This window comes from Sceloporus occidentalis, unplaced genomic scaffold (assembly GCF_023333645.1).
Source record: "Sceloporus occidentalis isolate IW3139 unplaced genomic scaffold, rSceOcc1.0.p SCAF_89, whole genome shotgun sequence".
In the NCBI taxonomy this organism is placed as follows: domain Eukaryota; kingdom Metazoa; phylum Chordata; class Lepidosauria; order Squamata; family Phrynosomatidae; genus Sceloporus; species Sceloporus occidentalis.
Window position 1 is genome coordinate 3,711,339 of NW_028317069.1, and position 26,449 is coordinate 3,737,787.

At 37.0% G+C, this 26,449-nt stretch overlaps 1 protein-coding gene across 1 annotated transcript; it reads left to right on the forward strand.

Annotated features, from left to right (window-relative positions):
- The first annotated feature begins 16,524 nt into the window (after positions 1-16,524).
- LOC149284755 (hepatocyte nuclear factor 6-like) lies at positions 16,525-25,717 on the forward strand. The gene is made up of 2 exons (XM_089496363.1): positions 16,525-17,464; positions 25,404-25,717. The coding sequence occupies exons 1-2, from the start codon at positions 16,525-16,527 to the stop codon at positions 25,715-25,717; spliced, it is 1,254 nt and encodes a 417-aa protein (XP_089352489.1).
- The last annotated feature ends 732 nt before the right edge of the window (positions 25,718-26,449 follow it).

The following is a 26,449-nucleotide window of genomic DNA, read 5'->3' on the forward strand; positions in this document are numbered from 1 at the left end:
TTGTATCCCAACACAAATAAATAATCAAGGTTCATTCCTTCAAAGACAATCTATGCTAGGGATAGAATATCTCTAAAGAAAAAGCCTTGAATGGATTTTAGTGCTCGTCAAGAAGGGAGCCGAGACGCCTTCACTTAGACCTTCAGGCTGTAGAATTCAGAAGCCTGATCCACACTTCACACCTAAAGAGCACCATTAGGAAAAATGGCATTTTTAAGAGGGTGCATCAAGAGGCTTATAGTTCTCCAAGGTGTCTTTCTTCAGGAGAGGACACTACTATGCAGCCAGCTTTTCCAGAAAAGAAAAAAAAAAAAAAAAGACACAAAGCTATCAGGAGTTGAAAGGCCACGTGTCTAGGACAATAGGTCACCCACAAAGGCAAAGGATTGGATCCTTTGTTGCCTTCTTCAGGATTCTGTTGCCTTACAAGATCGAGCTAATGATAAAAGAGCCTCTTTTTCCTTGTTTGCTTTTCTTCGTTCTAAAGGATGAATATTGAGTAGCTTTTCAAGTGCCACAAAGTACAATATCCATATCATTTCCTGCACCTTTTATCATGGAACTTCAAACCTCGGAGTTCTGCACGCCAGCCTGTAGTGTCTACTCAAGAGGCTATTAGTCCACCTAAGAATCTCTTTACTTTAATCTTGAGTGCAACATCCCCATTCTTTACTCTGCCATTACACTGACATGTTTTCCACGCCGCCGTCAACTCTTTTGTGGGTAAGTGGATATTATGTGGATCTTCATTGGTGACCCACAAGCCTATTAAGTGCTTAATGCCATCCTTGTAATAGATCTATTTAACAATGTTGTATCCATTCTTGGAGCCTCAGAAGTCTTTACACAAAAAAAACATCAGTATAAAGCTAATCTATTTTTTTCTTTCTATAGTACAGACTGAAGTATTTGTTGTTGGCCACAAAATCTTCAAGACGGACTAAAAATAAGACAGACAAAGATTTGGTAACGTCTGCCGTTCTGTGGTATGGACTTCACCTCCCATCACGGCCTACAACGACCATATAATGAGCATGTTGAATTTTATATTAAATTTTTTTTTTAAATGCCTGGCACCAGCCCACCTGCGTAGCGCAGTTGTGAAAGTTTGTATTGCTCCTTTTTCCCCAATTGAGTCCAGCACCAGTTGTATGCTTAAAAATTAAAATTACATCTTATGTACATGAGACATGGAACACATGAAAATATAAACCTACCAAGTGCTAACAATGCAATCATATGTTTCTAATTGCAAAGATGAATTATTTTCTGTTTAGGGTATAAATATTAAAATATATACATATTAAGTTTGCTCTATAAGGCATCCTTAAATGTGGAAGTCATGCCACACTTATGTTAATTCGTCAACAGAGCAAACAATGCTTCATTCTACTTGTTTCTCTGCAGGCAAATAGTATCCCAGCTGCCACTCGACATCCGGAAGGAGCGCCAGAAATGCCTGCACTGCCTCCCTCTGCGCTACACTCTTCAGTTTGGGATGACATGCAAGACTGTAAAACAGTAGGGTCCAGGGGGAGATTGTCAAAAAAAAAATAAATGTATGGCTCCTTTAAAGAAAAAAACTAGATAAATCAATGTATTTTTGGGGTATAATAAACTAAATAATTACATTTTAGGGAACACTGGAAACTTGGACAGGTTCACATCTACATGATACGCCTCAAACTGTTTGAAATATTTATATTTTATGCTAAATCGCATGACGTATCATTTTCAATATACCTTAAATAAAATCAAAGTAATATACAATGTCCAAGAAATGTTTTCTTTAAAGGGTGACCAAGTGTCCTACCCCCCCAACACAATTGCATTCCTGCCCCCCCCCCCACATCCTAATTACCATGCACACTTACTCCAGGCCAAAAGAGTAACAGCTGGACGCAGGTGGACACAGAAGTCCCTTGACCCTTCAGGGAGTAGCATTAGCAAGACACATGGTCAAGATACCAGTGACTTGTATACAAAGTAAAAGCAGAAGTACTGAGACCCCTAACCTCGGCCAACTGTCCATGAAAAGAGGAAGAGAGAAGAAAGCAAAACACAAGGCCCCAGGGCAATGGTGAGGGAAAGAGTGTAAATGGTGACATGGTCATCCATGCATTACCAAGATACAGAAGGAGCTGCCAAGTCTTGGTCACATAAAGCAGGACAGAAGTGATACTTGAAGGATGGTGGAGGGGACATGGACCGGACCACATACAAATACTGTACGCACATCAATCATGACTATGTTCAGTGATCTGACAACACTACCCACATGGCTCCTGCTGGGGTATTTAAAGGTGCTCGGGTCAGTTTGTCACAATTAATTACAAATACCCACCCTCCTCATCATATTCTAATTTGTGTCTTAAGAAGGGCTTTCATTAATCTTTTACCTGCCAGAGGGCTCATCAATGCACGGTTAATCTGGAATGGATGGGTGCATGGATAGAATGTTTTTAAATTATAAGTTAATGTAAAAAATGGTAAATAGATAGAAACATTAAAATAGGAAACTAAATATTCATATATTTCTTACCGCAAGGTTTGTTTAATAATGTATTAAGACGTTTCATATTTGAGGATGTTAATAGCAAAATGCTCAGAACAGCCATTTTGTTTTTTAACAGGCCTCAAATGATCTAGAAGCTGGGTTTGATCTGGAAAAAAGTATTTGTACTGAGACAGACAAGATCTTTCATTCTTATGTTTGATACTTGGATATTAGAAGCAAAAATGAGACTCAAAGGGCTGCCATTTTGATTTTTTAAAAGACTTTGCATGACCTAGAAGCTGGACTTAATTTAAGGTAACATCACAACTCTGAAGTTAACCAATCAGGAAATTGGTAGGAATGCTGTCAATATGGCTGCTCCCATCTACTTTACTTTGATGTGAGTAACAATTGTGCGTTGATGTCCCTAAAACTGCAGACTATGGGACCAATGTAAATGGAATGTCAAGAATCTCATTCTTCATGAGGAGTCAACATATTTCAAGAAATAATTCATGGATGAAGTCAATTTGTTGGCCATCACATTGAGGAGCCTTGGTTCCCCATCAAGCAGAGTTTTTATAATCCCTTTAATAGATGGGAAAACCATCAAGCGGTGTATCAGCTCTTGTAAAACCCATCAAGCCATGTCATCTATACCATCGTAAATTCCCAAACTGCTTGGGTGGGATATTATTTCACAGGCCTTATGGTCAGACTGTACTGTGGTGGCCTTGGGTGCTGGCGACATATGCCGCATGTCACGGCTCTGACGACGCTCTCAGGGATTTTGCTGCGTGTGAGGAGCGTAGCGCTCGGGGCTGATGGATTCCCATGTTTCCATCATGTCAACTTTATGCCTCCTGAAAAGTGAGAGGAATTGATTTGGTTTAAGTGCAGATCCAGGAAACAGGAGGTGCAGGGCCTTTAAGTACCTTTTTAACCCCATAAATCCAGAGGTTGTATAAGATTCCATATATGTTTTGAATGTTAAGCTGTCAATGCGTCATATAAATAGTCCTGAAACAGTTATGTAGAAAAAGGCCTACAGTTTAGAATAATAAAGATTGATTCCTGGAATTTTGGATGAGCCAGGTCTCAGGAAACGGACACTCATTTTTTTGTCAAAAAAAAAAATTAATATTTCGCTCATATATTATACATTATTATTAAATATAATTTGCCTTCATAGGGTAGCATAAGAATGACAAGTTAACTTAAATAGTAATCATACTTATGATTACGCGTTCACATTTAGGACTGTTCCAGCCCCCATTACTTCCTTCATATTCAATATGTATCACTTGGAGGAGAGAAGAGGGGATGTGATAGAAACATTTAAATACATAAAAGCCATCTAAAGTACATGATAGAAGTGCTAGAACAAGAGGCCATAATCTAAAACTACAGGGTCAGAGTATTAGATGGAATGTAAGGAAATGTTACTTTACTGAGAGGATGGCAGGTGAGTGGAACTTTCTCCCACCAGAAGTGGTAGAAGATGATACAGTGAGGAAATTCAAACAAGCACAAGAAAGACGTATAGCTCCCAAATCTAAGATGAAACCAAGTACTGATTATGGTCTTTCATTAGGATAAAACAATTTTTGGAACTCCACAGGGTGTTCCCGGATCCTAACAAGAAAGTTGAAATTCTTTATTACAAATACCGTAAAATGTACCAAAAAAAATAGCATAACGTGGAGTTTTCTATGCTTTTCTGATTAATGCCAAGTTAATTTCTGTTGAGATGGCCTCAATTTTTTTTTAAAAAAATTACATTTATATTTGAATGTGCAAAAAATTATCGCCATAATAGACCCAAAAAAGACACAGCAAAGAGAGGGATGCTGGGTTATAAAGGTAGCTCCCCCCTATATGAATAATTAATAGGTTTGTGTCATAACTGGTCACCTCAATGGGGGTTGCTAGGCAACACCAGCATCCAAGATGGAGTCTGCTCTATCAAATGGTCCAGATAGAGCAGAAGGTCACAGAGGTGGACACGATATAGATCTCTGACGGTCAAACGCCATTTCACAACTCTATCCTGGGATTCCATTTAGAATGTTAAAATAACCGTTTCTTTGTAGGTCTTACGATGATCATAAATTCTTATTGCTTTCAAAGTCTTTTTTTTTGGTTTTAATTCAAGGATTATTCAAAGCAAAATTAGCACTCCATTTTCTACGGCATAATTTGCATTCAACAACTGGAAATTGCCCTTAATGTAGCATCGTTAATCTACATAACGATGACTGTGAGGTGTTCGTCCTGATTAATAGACCCTAAGTGGGGGCCGTTATAAATCTTTAATAAGTGGTAGGAAGGCAAAGCGTGTTATTTGTGTCAGTCGTCATGTTAAATGTGGATTATGATGGCTGAGGCATTTATTGGGTCAGCCCTGCATGCGGACAAATTAACAACATGACAGAGATGCGTTAAAGACCCCATCCTGGCTAGATGTCGGTTGGAATACTGTGATGGGTTTAATTGGCATATCTAGTCCACCTAATCATCTTTTTATTAGAAAAATAAAACTACAACAACTGAGATGGGAGTGTGGCTTTATTGGGACCGTTTTTTTTTTTTTGTTTTTTTTTACTTTGTGACCTATACAATCTATTTTTTTACACATTTAATATATAACCCCATTTCCTGCTGTTATTATAAACATAATTGTAACTTTGAAGCAGGATTGTGCTCACGATTTGTGGCGTGTCTTTCCTTTAAGCCCCCATGCTGGCATCTGATATATCCAAGCAAGCACTCAGATCTAAAAACACAAGAATGAGGGACAGCAATAACATTCTGAGCTCTAAGAAAAGAGGGGCATCAAGGCAGGAACAGGGATTTAGGTCCCACAGGGGGGTCTGTCCCTCCTAAGGAATAACTAAGAACTCCAGAACATCTCCTATTCTTGAGCCACCAGCGCCCAATATGCACGGGCTTCACAAGAACCCAAGAAAGAAATATCACCAACCTTGAAAACAGACCTCCATGGTCTCTTCTTGTAGAGCAAGGTGTGAACTCCATGTTTCTCAACTTCTGGACCATACCATATCCAAAAAAACTACACAGGACATCCTGTTCTCTGTCAAGCCCATTAAGGTCTCCACTTAGGAGGTTGCAAACTAGGATGGTGGGTCCAGTCTGAGAAGTCTACCTTCTCATTCTACCCAGTCTTAAAATCATTCAAGCTTTGCAAAAAAAAAAAAAAAAAAAAGCTTGTGTTAAAAAATAGAAGTTAGGTAGACTTTCCTCCAACTTTCTTCTTTGCATAAAAAAATATCCAAAAGTATTGGCTTATTAACCCCATATCTTCAAGAGTGCTGTGGAACGCACTATTAATACACAGTGGAAATGCAACTGTCTGGTGGAGGAATAATTAAATTAGGCCAAATTAACCCATTTTGCCGATGCATCTCATTCGTTTTCATTTGCGGAAGGGGGGCTGGGATGCACTATAGAGAAAAAGGAGGCTTGATGTTTTCCGCTTTTTCTGATTGTAAGTATTGATTAGGACCTGTTCTAATTATCATGTTGATTAACCTTTATTGTGAGAGAGTGAACGAGAGGATGTGCTAGACGAAAGGGTGGAAGACTATTCTTATTTTAAGACAGGAGATTGGGTTTATTTTGGGGTAAAGGCTAAAGAAACGTGTATAGTTGGAGGCCAAGCTGTATAGATAATGCACGGATGGATGGACACAGGAGGACGTACTCACAGGGCCCCGATGCGGAGGAAGGACTCACGAGGGAGACAGATAAGAGGTGGGGCGTCTCTGGATAAATGGATACAACCAGCATAAAGGGCTCCAATAGGGATGCAGACTACTCTAGAACACATGGAGAACGGAAAAGTATATATTGTATATGTGTGTATTTGCATGCATGTGGGTGTTGAGTTCTAATATAGCTGCGATTGGTGTTACATATGTCTTGTAAATGTAACTCGTGATTACATTTCTGCAGAATTCTGCCCACAACACACCTCTGAGATGAACTAATTCATGTAGAAATCAATAAACTTCACTTTGTGTATGTGAGTATGCATATACAAAGTAGCTGCATGCTTGGGTACAGTAAACTATATTTTTATTTATGCAAAATAGATAAGCATATATATGCATTATGTAACCTATTGTAAAAAAAGCAAAATAGATACAAAATCTAGAATAGAATTTTTGAATATGAAAAAGTCTCTAGCAAGACAAATATAACAAAAATATTTTTTTTTTTATATGATATTAAATAAAACTGTTGAAGGTGGGTTGCGTGTATGCGTGATCAGGTGTGGTCATCCCGTCCCACATTTTTTCTATTATATGCAAAAGACAGAATATTCAACACACTACTAAACGAGCAAGACGCAAAAACAATCCATATTACTGTGTGTTGGGGTATAACTAGGCATAGACCTGGGTGGGTTCTATTTTTTCCTTCCCATTTGGTTCATCCAGGCCTCCTTAGCACCTGCCTCTTGCGCAGCTACTTTTAGAGCCGTAAAAATGCTAAATCTTTTTCCCCAACCCTGGCCATATGGAAGGAAATTATGGCACACAATCTAGGCTGGGCTGATTAATTATCTGCCAAGAGTGTACTGTATAAAAATCGTACTGAAGTGTGTTTAAATCATGTAGTTAATGTTGCTTTTTAAAATGTGTCAGGCTGAGACTTTGGGGATGAACTTACCCCAGAAAGCAATAAATCACAGCACTAAGGAGACGCAAAAGGAAGCGCATGATTTAAAGGAACAGAATTATTGAAGGAGGGTCACCCATTTCTGCTTTAACAGTTCATCTGGCAGTGTGGGGACTGTCCCTTTAACTCAGGCTGGCGCTATAAGTTATAGGTCTGGAATGATTCCCAGTATGTGGCGATTCTAGAACGCTTCCCGGGAAATATAAAAGTATGGAATTCCTTGAGATCTTTGCGGGACAGCGGATCACACACACTCACTACACACAGCCAAGAAAAGACGCAGAAAGCGCATGGTGTCTTTGCTCTAATGAGCCATGGCGCCAGTAAACCTTGGTCATATTAGACATGTTTCATGAAAATACTGCATAAAAATGTGAAAAACCGCGATTATGAACAAAAATCTAATTACAGATATTCCAAATCCCCACTTGTTATCACTCAAAATTAAACACAGCCTCTTTAGTAGTAGCTATTCAATTTAGGCCTCCTAAATTTTTTTTCTTTTTATTAACATTGTCAGCACAATTCTCAAGTTGTGATCAATGCAAACAGAAAGCGCAACACCGGCGGCCTCTATATTTTATAAATTAATTACCCAGTGATGTCTATACCAATGTTTAATGAGCAATACGCTGTTAATTTGAAAGTATTAAATATATAGAAAGAGGGCCGTGTATCTAGAGGATTCCTATAGCCGAAAAAGTGTCAATCACTTATGAAATTATGCACGGGAAGGGAGATTTTAAATGGGCATTTTGGCAATATTAACTCTTTAATGAGGCATGATCTGAAAGATATGAATTCTAAGTCTTAAAGCGATAGTTCATGATGAATTATTGCGGGATCTGGTCTTGTGGTTTGATGGGAAGAATAATTTACCCAGCTGGAAATATGAGACTTGAAACAACTGTCACACCTGAGATAAAGGAGTGATCTAATTCAGCTCTGAAAACCGTCTATTAGTGTTAATTTAATATTTTATAAATTTGATCTATACCAAAGGCATTGTCAGGAATGTTATGCAAATTCCCTATGATTTTTCATGATGCCTTGGTGCAGCGCGCTTCGGAATTGTACTGTAAGCCCAAACAGGAAGTTGCAACCCACTGCCTGGAACCTTCCCGCGGACTGTACATGAGCCTCTAGCACTAAAATAGTTTACAAACACCCAGTTCCTCTGTAAAGCTTTTATCACACACATCTAACGGCAATCGAGCAATTTAAAACATGGCCGCTCCCATACACAACAAAAATATAAGAGGTAATTTCCTTTACAAAGGTTATTTGCACAGATGAATCAAAGTGCTTTTATAAAATTTTATAAAAACTACACTTATTCGGAACACAAAATCATTTTAAATATATACATTCTCTGAAAATCCGATTTTCAAGAACTACATTTAGACCTAAATCAGAGCTCCAAAATTATTTTTATTACTACTACTGAGGGTCAACAAAGTTCCAATGGTTTCCTAAAAATAAATATGGGGTGTGTGCATATAATATATATATTATAAATTAGAATTGTTTTGAAGAGATATTTTGTTTAAATATAAATTGTACTAACATTTATTAGAATATTTATTGATTTCTAATAAATATATATATATATAATATATATATAATATATATAACACACACACACACGTAAAAAAACCAAACACCTAGCAACACCTTTTATTGGACTAGCTTCAAACGTCATATAAGCATGTTCAAAAAAATCTATATATGTATATAAATGAATATCCATGTTGTGTACAGTGTGCGAGTGTGAGATAGATAGATATATATATATATATATATCTATATCTATCTATCTATATATAGAAGGAAGCAGGGGTATTTATAATAAGTTTTTCATTTGGTATATTTATCTTTCAGTAAAATGCAGTAATGATTTGGTCAATGAGAAGCCCCTCATACAGCAAAACAGTTAGGCTGCAAAATAAATTATATAATACTACCTTTCTGCAAAAAAATAAAAGCATCAAAATTGTATAAAGTCAGTAAAATGCACACATTGGAAATTTAATTTTGTAACATATCTTCCTCTATATACAAATTGAGTATGTAATTATTTTTGGCAACATTATACAGTGCTGTACAGTAATGCTAAACATGAAAATGACATTTAAACAGATAAGGCCCTGCACACAAGAATTAAACCTAAACACACACACAATGACTGTATATACATATGAATGTGTGTATGTGCATGGGTTTGAAGGCTGCATATAGTCACACTGACAGAGCTGTGTAAAGCTGCATAAAAGTATTTATATTAATCAAACATTACAGCTTCCTACCTGGTTAGAAATACCCTAGTGGAGTCTGCAGCATGCAATTCCTAGGCAAATCATTTGCACTAATACCCCACTGCAGGGTGTTTGCATGTATGCAATCAATAAGCATCCACAAGATCGATCCCTCAGCTCAGAAAAGCCCAGCCTGTGCACTGTATTATAGTTCTATCTGCATCATACAGAACAGGAGAAATCTGGGGTACAGAAACCAATAGAAAATACAAATGAATTAATAATAATCAAGGAATACATCACCCCCCAAAATCGACAAAAAAAACAAACTAAGAATGCTGGGTTGGAGAAAATAAAAAACAGATTTTCAGTCTGTGTTGTGAATTTCTGCTTTGTGCTGAAACCAGTTTATTCTACAAATGCAATGTTCCATATTATACATAATCAATCAAGATGTTCTAGCAACAGAATGGTATAAATATATATCCCCTCCTCACTGTCAGGACACTAACCAGTCTGTTAAATATAGACACATAATAAAATTACCCTCTTCTCATTTCCTTTCTATGCAAGGTAAAATAAATTGGGAACCAGTACAGAGAAGGCTTTAAATAATGTTTATTGTATGGAATGAAGTTAAATTATGCAATTACTTCAAAATGCCTTTATAGGTCTCTGAAGGTTAGTAATTCCACCTTCTGGGTCCCTGTTCCTGGATTAGGTAATTTGGGCATTTAATTTACCCCCTGATTAATATTACTATTAATCTGGGACAGGGACAAATTGCTAAAACCTTTACAGTACACAGAGCAGGCATGGCTGCAAATTGTAGTCACAGCTGGCTGAAAATACACAGATGTCTTCAGATACGTGATCTATACATAGCTGCATGATATAAATACACACGAATACATATATGTACATACACATTACCCCAGTCAAGTCAGGTATAATTCAGTAGGCTGTTTTAAAATAGTGTATAAATATTTTTTCACTTATATACTGTATATACTGACCCCTAAGCACGGGTGATACTGTATGGGATCATATATTACTAATACTTGCATCCTTTGGATTGTAAAGCAAGGGTTCTGGCTTAATAACCTGGGAGTTTTAGTTATGCTGGATATAGAACAGACTTTCTGTCCATTATACATCAATTGATATAAACAATACAGCCTGGGTAATTTAATAAAGCTATTTGGATTGGGATAGATCGCTGTAGGTGTCTATATACTATATATACATAAACATACACACATACACCATACCGTATTTTACACAAGCATGACTATTTAAGAGCAGAGATGAGCGCATCATATAAATAAAAATAGTATACATATATCTATATTTCCCTATATATCTCTCTCACACGCACACTCATAGAAATACATATTTATTGTGCTGACCTTAGATATCCTGAATTATACATTGTAAATATTTGGGGATTCCTCCCCTTAAATTGGGAGTTTTCTTTCTCTGTAAGGTTTCTCTATCCAGGAGAGTTTCTTCCACCAGGGCAAACATCAACCCTTCTAATAGCTCACATCCCATTAACATACACAGTTCAATCCGAATTAAAATAAAACCTTTGTACTCAGGAGAGACCCACTCATCCCACTTGTGATACTTTGTCTCACATTATACATAAAACAAGCAAACTATAAAAGTATTTGGTATCTTTTAATGGGTCAGAAATGTATTTAAATATATTCAATAAAGGCTTCTGCTTTCCTGCCAAACAGCAAATTGATCAATACACGACAATTAATCACCTAAATGGTCTTTTAAACTATTTTCAGGGGAGGGAAAAAAAATCTAATTGATGAGGAGAATGTGTTAAGTATTTTAAAAGTAACATCTACAATTTCAGAACAGTCAACACTTCAATATTACTGGGCAACTCAGAAAAATATTGTGGCATTTATTAACTGAATAATTACTAGATGCTACAGGGAATATATATATATATATATATATATATACACACACACACACACACACACAGATATAGATACACACACGTATTAACTAGACAGCATATAATCTATAAATAGCTGAGATATATTTATATATATATATATATATATATATATATATATATATATATATATATATAGTAGTGTATATATGGCTGAGTATATTATATACATACATCTATTTTTAGCAATTATATGTACATATACAATGTGTTCTGTTGTCCTGTTTCTAGAATTTGGAATTGAAACGATATTTATTCAAGATGCACACAGTATAGCAAATAAATTGGGCTGATAAATGGAGAAATCCGTTAAATTTGCATTTTATTTCCTCTTTTCCTGGAATGAGATTTTTTTTTAAATTGGAACAAAAAGTATGACATCATAAGATTAGAGTCAGAAGCAAGGATGTATTAAGAATATACAATCCTCTATGTACTGAACAATCGAATATTGCCTTTCACCGCAGGGTAACCCAATTTCACTTTGCATTTTGTGCGCTTTGGGGTTTTTAAAGGAATTGCAATTTTTAAAAACTTCCAAAAATCAAAAACACACAAAAAATATTTGATTCCTAAGTGTATGAATAAATCCATTAGAGAAATGCTTGCTTTGTGTTAGAGAGGAGAGAGAGGCTATGGTTAAAAGAACACGTTTTAATTCATGATATTTGTTATAAAAAATAAAATATTAACCAGATCTGTTATAATTGATCAATACTGCAGCCTGTGGGTAAGTCACGTATTTCTACATCCTCTATATTGCAACAAAGCATGGGCCAATCTTTTTTTTTATAATTTAAACAAATAGTTGCCTTACAAATGTCATTTTAGATTTTAAAACGTTTAAGTAATTTCGGCAATGTGATTTTCGTATATTTTCAGGTAGAAACCCCACAAGTCTGCGTTCATTTCTCCTTAGAGATGAATGGATTATAAATTAAATTGCCGATGGCTGCGTGGGACTTAAACAGGGCGAAGAGGCGAGTTTCAGCACCACCAGGGTGTGGACAGCGCCAGGTCCGATATACAGCTACATGGAGAGGCTGGTGCTATGCTATATGCAGGGTGCTATGCTATACTGTATGATGGTAGCAGGCATGCTCGGTGCTATACTGTATGATGGTAGCAGGCATGCTGGGTGCTATACTGTATGATGGTAGCAGGCATGCTGGGTGCTATAATGTATGGTGGTAGCAGGCATGCTGGGTGCTATGCTGAATGGTGGTAGCAGGCATGCTGGGTGCTATGCTGAATGGTGGTAGCAGGCATGCTGGGTGCTATGCTGAATGGTGGTAGCAGGCATGCTGGGTGCTATGCTGTATGGTGGTAGCAGGCATGATGGGTGCTATGCTGTATGGTGGTAGCAGGCATGCTGGGTGCTATACAGTATGGTGGTAGCAGGCATGCTGGGTGCTATGCTGTATGGTGGTAGCAGGCATGATGGGTGCTATGCTGTATGGTGGTAGCAGGCATGCTGGGTGCTATGCTGTAGGGTGGTAGCAGGCATGATGGGTGCTATGCTGTATGGTGGTAGCAGGCATGATGGGTGCTATGCTAATGGTGGTAGCAGGCTGCTGGGTGCTATACAGTATGGTGGTAGCAGGCATGCTGGGTGCTATGATAGCAGGCATGTTGCAAGATGGTAGCAGGCTTGCTGCATACAAACACCCAGGCCTGTATAATCCTGGCTTTATAATATATACACTGTCTGTATAGCAATTGCAGATTAGATCAAGTCAAATGATGCATGTGATTTAATGGGGATATATGTTAACAAAACTTTATTTCAAAGTGTGTGTGTGTGTGTGTGTGTGTGTGTGTGTGTGTGTGTGTGTGTAAAGATACAATTCCAAAGCAAAATGAAATGTGTATGTGCTTTAGATTACACACCCTAACATTCACATTATATACACATGAAATTATGTATGTATGCACACAGGACTGATCGATTAGGACAGAGATGACAGAAGTCTCACATATAGACATTGAAATAAATGATGTTAGTCATTTACAGTTTATAATTGTATGTCACATATGCAGACTTGTGTGCTGCCGAGACATTTAGATCATACGTAATACATGCTAAGCAGGTTTCATAAATATACAGTCACAAGCCATCATAGGAACAGAGAAGATTCCCTGCTGTATTGCGGGCAGACACCCACCCCACTGTGAAGATCTGGGGGGCTCTGCAGTGATTTCCCTTTGTCTTAGGGGTTTAAAGATTGCATTAAAGGCCCCGTTTCACCTATCCTGCTAATATGCAGCATTAGAAACACCATTATTAGGATTGTTGGATGCCATATGTCTTCACGGGAATAATTTAATCATGTAAATATTTGCCACATTCAGATTTTTTTGTCTGGGTAAACTTAATTGTCATGTGACACAGAACCAGACAATGTTGCTCTAGAAACTGAAAAGAGAAACTTGACCACAGATAAGAATCGATTAACAAACATCTAGTCCGCTCCGCGCACAGTAAAAACCTCAAACCTTAATCAGTTGTTGGTCTTGTGTCAGATTCAGGAGCCATATACCCATCCCATGCATGTTTAAATGCCCTCACAGCCTCTACCACTCCTGCTGGGAGGCTGTTCCACTTATCCACCACGCCCTCAGTAAAGTAAAACCTCCTTACATTAGATCTAAACGTCTGACCATATAATTTTAGATTATGGCCTCTTATTGTAACAGCCTTTCTTCCTTTGAAAGAAATTCTTCCTTTATGTATTTAAATGTTCATATCACATCCCCTCTTTCTTCTGCCCTCCAAGCTGTTCATGTTTAGTCCTTCCTAATTTTTATGCTGCAAATAATTCAAAATTGTTGCCTTTTTGTGAACTCTCTCCAAAATGTCATTATCTTTCTAGAGACGGGGTCTCCAGAACTGTCCCCAGTACTCTAGGTGAGGTCTGACCAGAGATCTATAAAGTGGCAGAACCATGTCTCTTGTCCTGCTCCTAATGCCTCTAGCTATACACCCAGCTTGTTTTTTCCACCCCTTTGTTTCAATGCTGCTTACACCTTTAAGTCCTTTTAGAGATAATTACTCCCTTTCCTCTGTTTTCATGACAGTCCTGACCCCCCCATGATACCTGAAATGGCTTCTTAAAGGTTTGTGTTGTTTCCATGTGATATTAACTTTACAGGGATGAAGACAATGACAGATCTGGTTAGCGTGATTTGTTTAATACACCGGTGAATGCAGTTTGTGTTTTGTCTATTAGTCCTTTAATCTGAATGGGCTAATTAATCCTTAAAGACCTTCATCCCAATTGACTTCCATCAGCCACAACCATTTCCCACACGCAAATAAAATATATTTAATAAAATTAGGAAAACCCTCAAAATTTACAGTTAAAAATTGTGTGATTGCACATTTTCGTTTATTCAACTGTAACTGGTAAAAGTGTTTAAAACTAGATTACATATATATATAATGGTAACCGTATGAGAGGTGTGAGAGACTACCACCATACCATATACTACCTGCTATAAAATAAGAATTATTCCCAATGCTAAATTAAGCAGATAAGGAAGATGCAGGGATTTTATGGCATGGGATGCAGGGGATTGATGGGGTGGGGAATGAGTGGCCAGTAAAGGGCTTTGTCCTTTTAAATTTACATGACACTGGCCCCACTACTGATAGCTGTATATGCTTTATTGTAGTGGGTCTCTGAATACAAACTCTCTCCCAGTGACCCTATTACAGCACAGGACACCCCAACCAATAAATAAATAAATAAATAAATATATATATATATATATATATATATATATATATATATATATATATATATATATATACACATACACACACACATACATACATATAGCAGTGCAGTATAAGCCTATTAACCCTCACATATTAAACACAAAACCATCTAATTACTGATCAGTTCTCAGCCTCTGGGGCAGATCCATTTACTGTCACAATAAAAGTGAACTTTTCAAAGCATGACAATTTTATCCCAATTTTCAAACAGAGCTCATGCATTCTCTGTATCCAATTTTTTGTGAATGCCAGTGTACACAAAATATAATTATTAATTAATAAATTATAAAATGTTTAAACACTAAAAAACTAGCTACTTTAAATGTCATTATATGCACAGTGTAAATCTTATAAATTCTGCCTGAAAATAAAAATGACACAATTACGTTTAAATTACTAGTTTATCCCTATTTTTTTAAGAATATATATAAATATATCTTAACTGTTTATACATAATTGTTCGAAAATAGAAAGAATGATGGAATATCCTGCAAACCAGAACAAAAAAAAACAAACGATCTGGCTAAAGCTTGCTGCAAAGATAGCATCCAGCCTTTAAAGGGTTAACCAGGTCGGGGTTTGATTGCACATCTGTCAGATTTTAGGCTGGTGACGTGTGGAAGCAGGAAACTGTAGTGTTTGGGACTAAAATCGATGAGACTTAGCTGTGGGCTGGGAGCAGGCAGGGCAATCATCTCTCAGACAGAAGAGGAGATCACAATAGGACTAAGCCTTGGACAGATACAGTCCACCAGAAGCTGCTCTCCGAGACCCACCACCAGCAGGACTGAGCATCTTCACAGCCAAGACATTTAACCCCTCTGCTACTATAAGGAGAACACAGAAGGAGGAAGGCATTAAGGTAATGTGCAACCCTGGGCTCTGCCAAACTGAAATTTAATTTGTACAATCAAGATCTGTGTTGAGTAATGCAAGAAAAAGGCATATTTTAAAAGGATTGACCTTGCAAGTCTTTACTTGGCTGTTTGTAGATTTGATTGTGGGTAGTAAGGTATTCTTGGGGGTAATTATTGAAGAATTGTTAGCGTCCCTAGGTGATAATGCCACTGGCAGGGGAGCTGGTGAAGAGATGTTCTGTCCAGGAAAATTAGCAGTGCTTCAGCTAAAAAGTGACCGAAAAGATATAATATATAAAGACAGGGTTGGTTGAATGTAAGATAGGTCTTCCTAATAAAATGAAAAGTGATTTACTCGCATGTTAAGCTGTGGTTCTCTCCAGTCAATTTAGAGAGAAGATTAATGACTTCAAGACTAGATAAAGATGAAGAAGCTGTAGCCTGAAACTATGAATGTCCACTTGGGTTTGGAAAGCGCTGAAGATATGTCCAGCTCAGACCAAGAGCTAATGCACAGTCAAGGTAGGAGCCTACATCCAGCTGTCCCTAGGTCCTCACTAGTCTCCAGCATGACCTCTGTTTTGGATGGAAATGATTACCACCGTTCAGATCATCATCTGGCTACCTCTCTTCATCCTGGACTTGGATTTGGGGGTGATTCCCCACCAGCATCCACCAATAGTTATACAACCTTGACTCCACTTCAGCCTCTCCATGAAAAGTTTCATCACCACCAGCACCATCAGTGTGTCCCAGTTGGGAACGTGATTGGAAGCTTCACTCTCATGAGGGAGGACAGAGGATTAGGGCCTCCAGGTAATTTTTATAGCCACTATCCCAAAGATATAACAATGGGCCAAACTCTAACCTCCTTGCCCAGCCCAAACCTGTCAAGCATGCACAGTTATGGTCATCACTCTGGACACTTGAGTAATGAGAAGATGGTATCTGGGAATGGTTTTGATGGCCATCACTCCATGTTCAGCAGAATTGATCAGCACTTTTCCAGAGAGTTATCCCCACCTCCGACTTCCGGCGTGGGATCACCAAACTCCATGCACCAACATCATTATGGTCACCACAGACCTGAAATAAACTGTAGACAAAATCCTCCAATGCCAACTCAAAGCACTGTCCTTTCAAGTCAACTGGAAGAGATTAATACCAAAGATGTAGCCCAAAGAATAATAGCAGAACTGAAGAGGTACAGCATCCCGCAGGCTATATTTGCTGAGAGAATCTTATGTAGATCACAAGGAACCCTCTCCGATCTTCTAAGAAACCCCAAACCTTGGAGCAAGCTAAAGTCGGGGAGAGAGACCTTCAAGAGGATGTGGAGGTGGCTTCAGGAACCAGAGTTTCAAAGAATGGCAGCTTTAAGGTTAGAAGGTAAGTTACTTTCTTTAAAGCATGCTGCTTGCCTGCACCTTAGACAATACAGGAAATGTATAAACTGTTTAGTAACAGGGTGAGCTGGTTATAAACATTCCAGAATATTTTAATATGGACATATTTAAATCTTTTTGGCCTAGGGTCTAGTGTTGAGTTCTTGACTCATTTGGCTTTCAAAAGAATTTCTAAATAAGATATCCTTTATACTTCTATCCAATCTATTTCTAGAAAGGGTTACATTTATGTTGGTGTATTAACCTCAGCTAAAACCCATGCATTATCAAATTTATTGCTCAACATGAAACAAGATGGTGGTACAATATCATTTATATGCCCTGCGTCACAGAGAAAAAGTGAGATATCCATACACCATCCCTATAATAATATTGCATTGCTGGGGCACGACCAATGTAAAAAGTGAATATAGTGGTCCCTTGTGACACCAAACAGTGGATAATACAACCAAAAGAAAATTGACATGTCAGCATGTAAGGTGATACAATCAAATATTGTAAATCAGGATGCAGTGATGCCTCCTGCATTGTGTCTAACATTCCCTGTATTGTACGGGGTTGGATATGTATGTATATTCAGTGTATAAACATCTTCAGTATACATTCTCTTTATAAAACAGGTGGATTCTAAATGCTGTTTTGTACCTTTTCAACATCTTGTAAACTACCATTACAAATTGAAAAAGCTATCTATCTATATATATATATATATATATATATATATATTACGTTCAACATTAACCATCTAGATAGACTGCACGTGGATATTTTAAGGCATTACATTGAGACAAATTCATAACAACTTGTTTAGATAGGAATAATATTTACGTGGAATTTTTTAAAGTATTAGCATTGTGTATAATTTTATTTGTTGATTTTGCGAGAATAGTTATATCATTGTATTTATTTATTACTGAGCTTGCATTGCAAAATGAGTTTCATTGTTACCGGAAAGCAACCAGTTTTATTTAGGAAGGAAGATTTGGACATAACTTGTGGTCGTCTGAATTAAAACTGCTGCAGATTCATTATATCATATATGCCATATTTGCTGTATCTTCAAATTAAAATAATTATAACAAAGGTCAAGGAATTGTACAGGGAAACAACATTTAGACATTATTCTAGAGTTTAATTAAAAAATAAATGATTCACAAAATCTGGTAACAGTGAAAAAAATGTCTTGGCCTACCTGGCCTGCCCCTACCTGCCCTATTATACATGTTCTTAGTGATTAGAGGGGTAAACAATTTCCTGTTAGTGAAAAATTATATTTTTGTATTTGAAAATTTTCTCCAGCTGTATGCAGAATCTTAAAATGTATTCTATTCTCACATATTTTATATATATATTTTTTTTAAAGTAAAAATGGAAAAGAAAGGCCCAGTTCTCATAAACCAGCACAATTTAAAAAAAAAATTAAAAAATTACATATTCAAACATTGTGTTTCTCTTGAACAATCTTCTCAACAGGAGAACAATTTGACAAGAGTGTCATTATTCACAACATTTTGCGATGGTGCTTACAATTACATGGATCTTTTAGTTTTATAAAGATGTCTATCTACAGGTAGTTATTGGGTTGTTTTTTTTAAATAGAAAAAGTGCAAAATTTGCTTTTGGAAGAATATTTAAAGAGCATTTATTCTTTAAATCCAATGCCTTCATAAGTTGTTTATGATACCTAGACAATGGAAACATTGTGTTTACTTCCAATAGCAAAAAAACCAAAGTATATATTCACGTTTAAGCATTTATGATTTTCATCACATTAAATATATATATATATATATATATATATATATATATATATATATATATATATATATATATATATATATATATATATATATATATATATATATATATATATATAGTTAAAAAAAAGTTATGATGAGAAGTTAAATGATTATTTCTATAAAGAGGATTTATAGCGGTGTGTCTTGAAGAATTGACCTTAGAGTACGCCTGTATGTAGAATATATAAAATTTGCTATGTATATCTATAAACATATGGGTTTTTTTTTTAAATGTTTATAGATACACATAGCAAATTTTATATATTCTACATACTATAAACCTATATATATATCTATATCTATATCTATATCTATATCTATATCTCCCAAATTTTTTTTTTATCTAGGCGTATGCAGGGATATGTAAATTATTTACTCCCACCCTTCCTATGCATTAGGTTTTTATTTTAAAATAGATCTAACGCAAAATATCAATGGCCTGCAGCTGCCAGGGTACGTTAAGGTCTTGAAATAAACCTTAAGGCCGCATTCTGGCTAACTTGTTTTTTTATTAAAACAGTGGATTATAGGTAAGCGTATATGCCAATAATTTTTTTTATATTTTTATATTAACATGTTTAACTGCTTGCAAAAATAATTCAGTTAAACAGCATGTGAAAATGTTATCATACACTATAACACAGCAGTCTTCCACATAAATGTTCTATACCTTGGTTTAAATACACATATATATATATATATATAGATATACACACACATATATATATATATATCTCTATATATATCTATATATAATGTCATTCTTTGTAGTTATTTTAAATATTAACTCCATATCTTAAAATATTTGTAATGTAATTGTATTGTATTATTGTACTTATGTGTTTAGGTTTTTTTTTTTTGGAATTCGCAGAAAAATATTTGAAATGTATTCTGTAAGATTTGTTTGCTATACAGGATACAACATCTTAAGTGTCTTTTTGATCAAACTTTTTATTTAAACACACAAAAAAGTATTACTGGCAATGTATAAATCAATAATGATAACCAAATCAACGGAATTATTTCGAAACAATTTAACAGAATTACAAAAATTTATTTGAATTATAAAAATTAGAAATGTAAATTCTGTCTTAACATTGACAAGGCGCGTTAAATTGTACATTAATAATTGAAAATTAGGGTAAGAAATTTTATAGTCTGGAAATGAATAACACTGGAAAAAGGGGGTGTCGGGAAGAGGTATTTTTTTTTTTTAATAATTAATCCACCATTGATTGTATTAAAAAATGATCACAGTCGTACTACACATACAAGCAAATTAATTATTAAACTGTTAAAGTAATAAAAATTTCCTCTAGGCACAAACAGGTCAGCATTTAAATGGTCTACTAGCCGTACCTAATGGCGGAATGACTTCCATGCTTGGTAAAAACGCGATTATTACCAAACATTAAGTTGCGAAATATGTAGCTGGCGTGGCGTCACTAGATGCGATATCTCCAGTATGCTTATGGGTAAATATATTCCAAGGATATTTAAATGAAAATATACAAATATTATAAAATGTATTTCATTTTAACATTCATATTAGGGCTATTAAGCCTACTTCAGTCATTGGCAAGCAATTGTTAAATTACACCATACGTTGTATATGTATGTATGCATACGTGTATATAATAGATGTATAGATATATATATATAATATTCAGACTATTAAAATATGTTTAGACAGACTGTTAACATAAGTGCAGTTAAGCTGATGATGGATGCCTTTTAATTACGACCATCAGATCACTATGAGGCTTTTTAAATCATGCTTGTTTGTACACATAGTTTGAAACATGGGCAATTAATTAGCGCGAGTTGAATGTATATTCATGTTCATATGGTTCCCGCTATCGGAGCACTTTGCTATTTTTATTTATTTATTTCCCTCAAGGATCTAAATCCTCCATTCGGTGAGATCCTACAGGTAGGTAGGTATGTTGGGAAATATAATATCTCGATAAAGAGGACAGCAAGGCAAATTAACTAATTTTGCAATTCTAGAATGAATTGGCAGCGAATGAAGTGCAGCAAACAAAGGGTTACAGCAAAAAAAAAAAAAAAAAAAAGCATCGATTTTACTGCCGACTCAGTCAGCGCCACTCACACACACACAATCCACTCATAAACTACCCACAATCCCTTGCACCCGATTCCCCGGGGGTGCTTTCTCTGAGCATTTTATGGATTTTTTATTTGAGAAATTAGCCCCCCTACCTTCAGATATTTATTTTCTACCTTATATTATTTTAAACGATTCACCAGTTTTATGATTTATTAGAAATAAGAATAGATTGTTACATTTATTGCTAAAGTGTCAAAAGCAAATAAATATTTATATTTATATATAAAATGCACAAACTTTTATTCAGTATCCTTTATGTTATCTACATAATTCTTAATGGAAGTGGATCTTCTGTATGTTCTATTCTGCCCGACATGGCTGCACCTGTTGTATGATGGATGCCTCTGAGCATGCTCAGACTGTGGCTTCACACATTGTGCTTGCGCGTTTCACAAGAACGACACTCAGAGACCAGACTATTCTAGCGTCACTTGTGGCATGATAAATCCACAGAAATGATTATTGTAATCATTATCGACCTTATCTCAGATATCCAACAGATATTTGGGGTCGAAGTTCCAAATGTGGAGCTTTAACCATAGACGCCAGCGATATTTTATTTTTTTATTTTTTACCAGATTTGGCATTTGGAATCCTCTTTATACATAACCCCCATTATCCATTGTTTTAGAATGTCTCCGGTTAATATGCACTCAATTAACACAGGTTATCATTCGCTTCTATCTATGTATGAGCCTGAAAACCTGTGGTTTCCTTGAAATGGTGCTACATTTCTAGAGTAAATAAAGGACATTATTTCCTAGTAGAAGTATCAACGTTACGCCGACCTTCCATATTGTGGTTAAGTGCCCCAAATCACTAGTTCCACTTGTTTAAGAAAAACAAATCATTCTGTATTATCAGATATATTTAATAAGACGCTATCCATTTGGCTCAGAATGAAGCATTGCGGATGTATCCTTTCTAACCAACACTATTACAGATTATACCTGGATGACGAGATGATGGGGAATGGAAAATCGGTAGGTGAGGATTCTGCTAGGTGGGAAGTTACGGATTGTCATCTACTGTAGATTAGGAACGGGATATGTATTCACCATTCTACTTTTTAATAAGGAGCGATACGTTCTGAAATCGGTGAATTACAAATAAGAAAAGTGTATCCCCGTTAATTGTGTATAAGGTGTTAGTAAGCCACTAGTAAGCGTGTCAATTAGGTAACGAATGGACATAAATGTCCTGGGACTGGCCAGTCCCTATGTGAGTCGACTGTACCGACATCAGTGTCTGACAAGGCTTGTGGAAGACATTGTAGCTTATGGGGCATTTTGTCAAAGTCTTTGAAAATTACCCCGTGGTGCCTGCTTCCCGTGGACTAGATAAAAGTGTTGCCTATATGGGAGCACGTGATGTGTGTCAGTGGCCCGGGCAGATTGGGGTCTCCTGTCCCAGCCATCCTTAAAGCTGTCTTCTGTCTAACGAGAGGATTAATTAGCATGTGCCGCAGTATAGTTAAGACGATCCTGATCACATTAACCTTTTTTACGGTGCCATCATGTTCAGGACTCTCAGCCTTTGCACGTTAATAGCCGCTACAAAATCACTAATAAAAATTGGCACCTCCTTCGTGCCTCTCCCAACGTCGCAGCCAGTACAGCTGATGCGCATGTGGGAATCACTAAATTGGCCAAAAGAAAAGGCAGTGATGGTCTTCCACCGAGACCCTTTCTAGGTTGTCCCTAAGTAAACCAGTTTGTCCATCAAGTATAGAACAAAGGACGATCACTATTGCTACTTACAAACTCGTGTGTCATGGTTGATTAAAGCTTTTATTAGAAAGGTGTTCCACTACTTGCCCCCTTTCTAAAAAGCAGAATTCCCATAGTACTTATACGCCGGGTATAGTCCACATCCTGAAATTCGGATGCGTCTTGAAAAATTGTAATTTTGGTTCCGTCCCGGTTATAGGCTCTTTATCTTAGAACGGCTAAATTTAGGAGGAACGGGAATTAAGGCCACCACGTTATTCTTGAAATATCTGGATGTAACGGGGCAGACACACCATGTTTTTAGAACAGCCTGAAATTATTAGTTCTACACATATGTAATGCATATAAAATATATTTTAAAATGGGTGAGATTATGGTCTTTTCAAAGCTTTAGAAGTAAATTGTTGGCATTATAAATTAAAAACAAAATAATCTAAAATTATAAAAAAACTAAATAAATAAAAATAGTAAATAATCTAGGTGACATACTGACAGACTGCTTGGAAATCTGACACTTGCCAAATATACAGTCATAAGTCCACATAAATTCATCAGTCACTGTGCGGTCTGGTAAAACACACAGGATCGGGTACCGTGAGCGTGTAACATGCGGTAGCCCTGACTCAATACGCAGCTTATTTTGACACTCTAGCAGTGGAAAGGGCATCTAATCAAAGTACAAGCCAATCGTGTTGCTGCATTCGGCCCTGTAAGATGGTAGATTTGCAGGCTCCTGGACCCGGATCTTTCAGGGTTAACATGTATATATACAGTGGTGTATGCCGGCCACACAGCCAAGAGGAGATCAATATTTTTCTATCAGTGTGCAGCGTCCCAGACACGAGGTGGGGGGAGGGATGAGACCAGATGGGGACAAAAGGTTGAAATGGGGGGTATATTTTGTTATATAATCAGCATCGCCGGCAGGGTCTTGTCTGTCTACCCCCCCCCCCAATACAATAAGATCGAAGATTAATGTACTTAATTTCATATAGTTGGGCATGCATGTCAGAACACACACAGGGATATAGACAACAGCGTTTATTGTGTATTGATGAAATTTAAATGGGATAACGTTTCAGACCTCTTGCCCTCCCCTGCAGCCTCTTATTCTAAAGTACGAGTCAAACAGATACTCACAGAACCCGCATGCCAATTGTTTAAATAAAAAATAAATAAATATGTTCCTTGTTTTTTGGGGGGGGGTTTTTGTAACAAACCCAAAAGTGCAGCGATATATTTTGCAGGGGGGCAATAAAACATAGACTTTAGAAAAATAAGTCGTATTTTTTGTAATATAAATAATGTAACAAGCTTTTGTACCAATCAATGCCCAGGGTGGGTAGACAGCCTCAGACATTTTCTCCCCTCAAGGCTGAATGGCAATACCGTAACATAAATCAGTAAATATTGACAAATTTTCAGACGCATAGCCCTTCACAGAGGCAACAAGACCAACCATATGATACAAAAGGAGTAGGACTCAGATGAAGGTGGTGATGAATATCAAGGCGGTCACTACAACGCCGTTATGGAACAAGGTCCTGCATGCCAAGCTCCATGTGGTCTTCAAGCCACAGAAGACCCGGTCAATATCATCTAGCTTCTTATTACATACACACTACCCTGCTGGTTCTCATCCAGAGGGCCAAATAGGAGGTTTGGGCTCTTCAGACAAGAGGATCACATTTTTGCATTGGGGTCCTCTGCTGCCTACATCACTAGCTCAAGATTCACCTGTATTTCCTTAGACAACAAAAAGACATTCATATAATAATTCTAGTTGATGGAACGTTTTAACTTGGTCATGAAACGGCATCCAGTTTGTGGTGCTTGGTCCTCGTAACAGGTAGTACCACCGGCCACTAACCAATCAGCCCCTCAACTCAGCCATTTTACACGTTCCCTTTAAGGTTACTGTAGAGCAGCCACAGAAAGAAAGGACTTTTGTTGGTTTAACGTCACTTCTAATGCTTGTATGTCATTGTGCTCAATCATCATATTTCTCTGATTAATGTCCATTAATGAGGTTTTCCATAAAGTACAGATGCTAATCATATGTAATTTTTGGGGGGTGAAAGCAAACTGCATTGTACAGATCGTAACGCAGTAGTGGTGGGTACAAAGAACCTGAATTTTAATATTCAGAACCTATTTGAAATGATTAAAACTGGGTGTTCATGCGTCGTTGCCTAAAGGTGTTCCAAGCATAATTTCGTATTAATTGACTTATTTTCTCTCTTTTTTTATATCTGCCCACAGCCTGCAAAAGGAAAGAGCAAGAACAAAGCAAAGCAGAAAGAAATCACGTGCCTAAGAGGCACCGGCTGGTTTTCACCGACATCCAAAGACGCACGCTACACGCCATCTTTCACGAGAACCAGCGGCCCTCCAAAGAATTACAGATCACCATAGCTCAGCAGCTGGGCCTGGAGCTCTCCACGGTCAGCAACTTCTTCATGAACGCCCGCCGTAGAAGCCTGGATAAGTGGATGGACGAGGGTCACGGACACCAGACATCCTCTGGATCTTTGGCCTCCAAGGGGGGTTCAGCTATTGCTTGCACCAAAGCATGAGAATAGGACTATAGTGCTACCAACCAAAGATAGAAGATTAGCCTTCATCTAGACCAACCCTCCATCACGTACACCAGTTAAGAAACACGAACACTTAAGTGTCGTGAGAAGAGATGACACTAAGGGGTTTGATCGAATGGCTAATCTCTCCAACAGTTGTAGTCTCAGACATTTGACCGATACCTCTTTACATGGGTTCTCGGGGTACAAAATTATTTTTCTCCATTATTTCTTTGGAGTTTATTTTAGAATGCTGAGAGCACAATCAGCAAGGTACAAAATATTTGTCTGTCCTATCACAAATTAGGCATTTGTTTCCGCAGGGAGGTCACCTGCCTACAATCTCTCCATTTTTGAGATCCATGTATGATTTCCAACTCCATATTTTACAACCATTCATCATTGTGATTTTTTTTTTAATGGGTTATCGTGGAAAACCTTTAGCTGGACTTTGGGTCATTCTTCAAGGAGGAGATATAGTTTCCAGAAGGTTTTGTATGGCTGGAGTTACTAAAGGACCCATAGGCAGTTTATCATTTAAAGTACATCATGTGGGATATGTAATGTTTTATACACTAGGTTCCAACGTGTTCCATGCATCACACAAAACACACCCTGATCCGGTATTTGGGAAGTCTATTTAGCTGAAATGTTGTGCCTCCCTACCTGCGCATGTCCTCGAAGGATGTGAGTACAGAAAACCATAAGGGTTTGACATGCTTTAAAACTGAG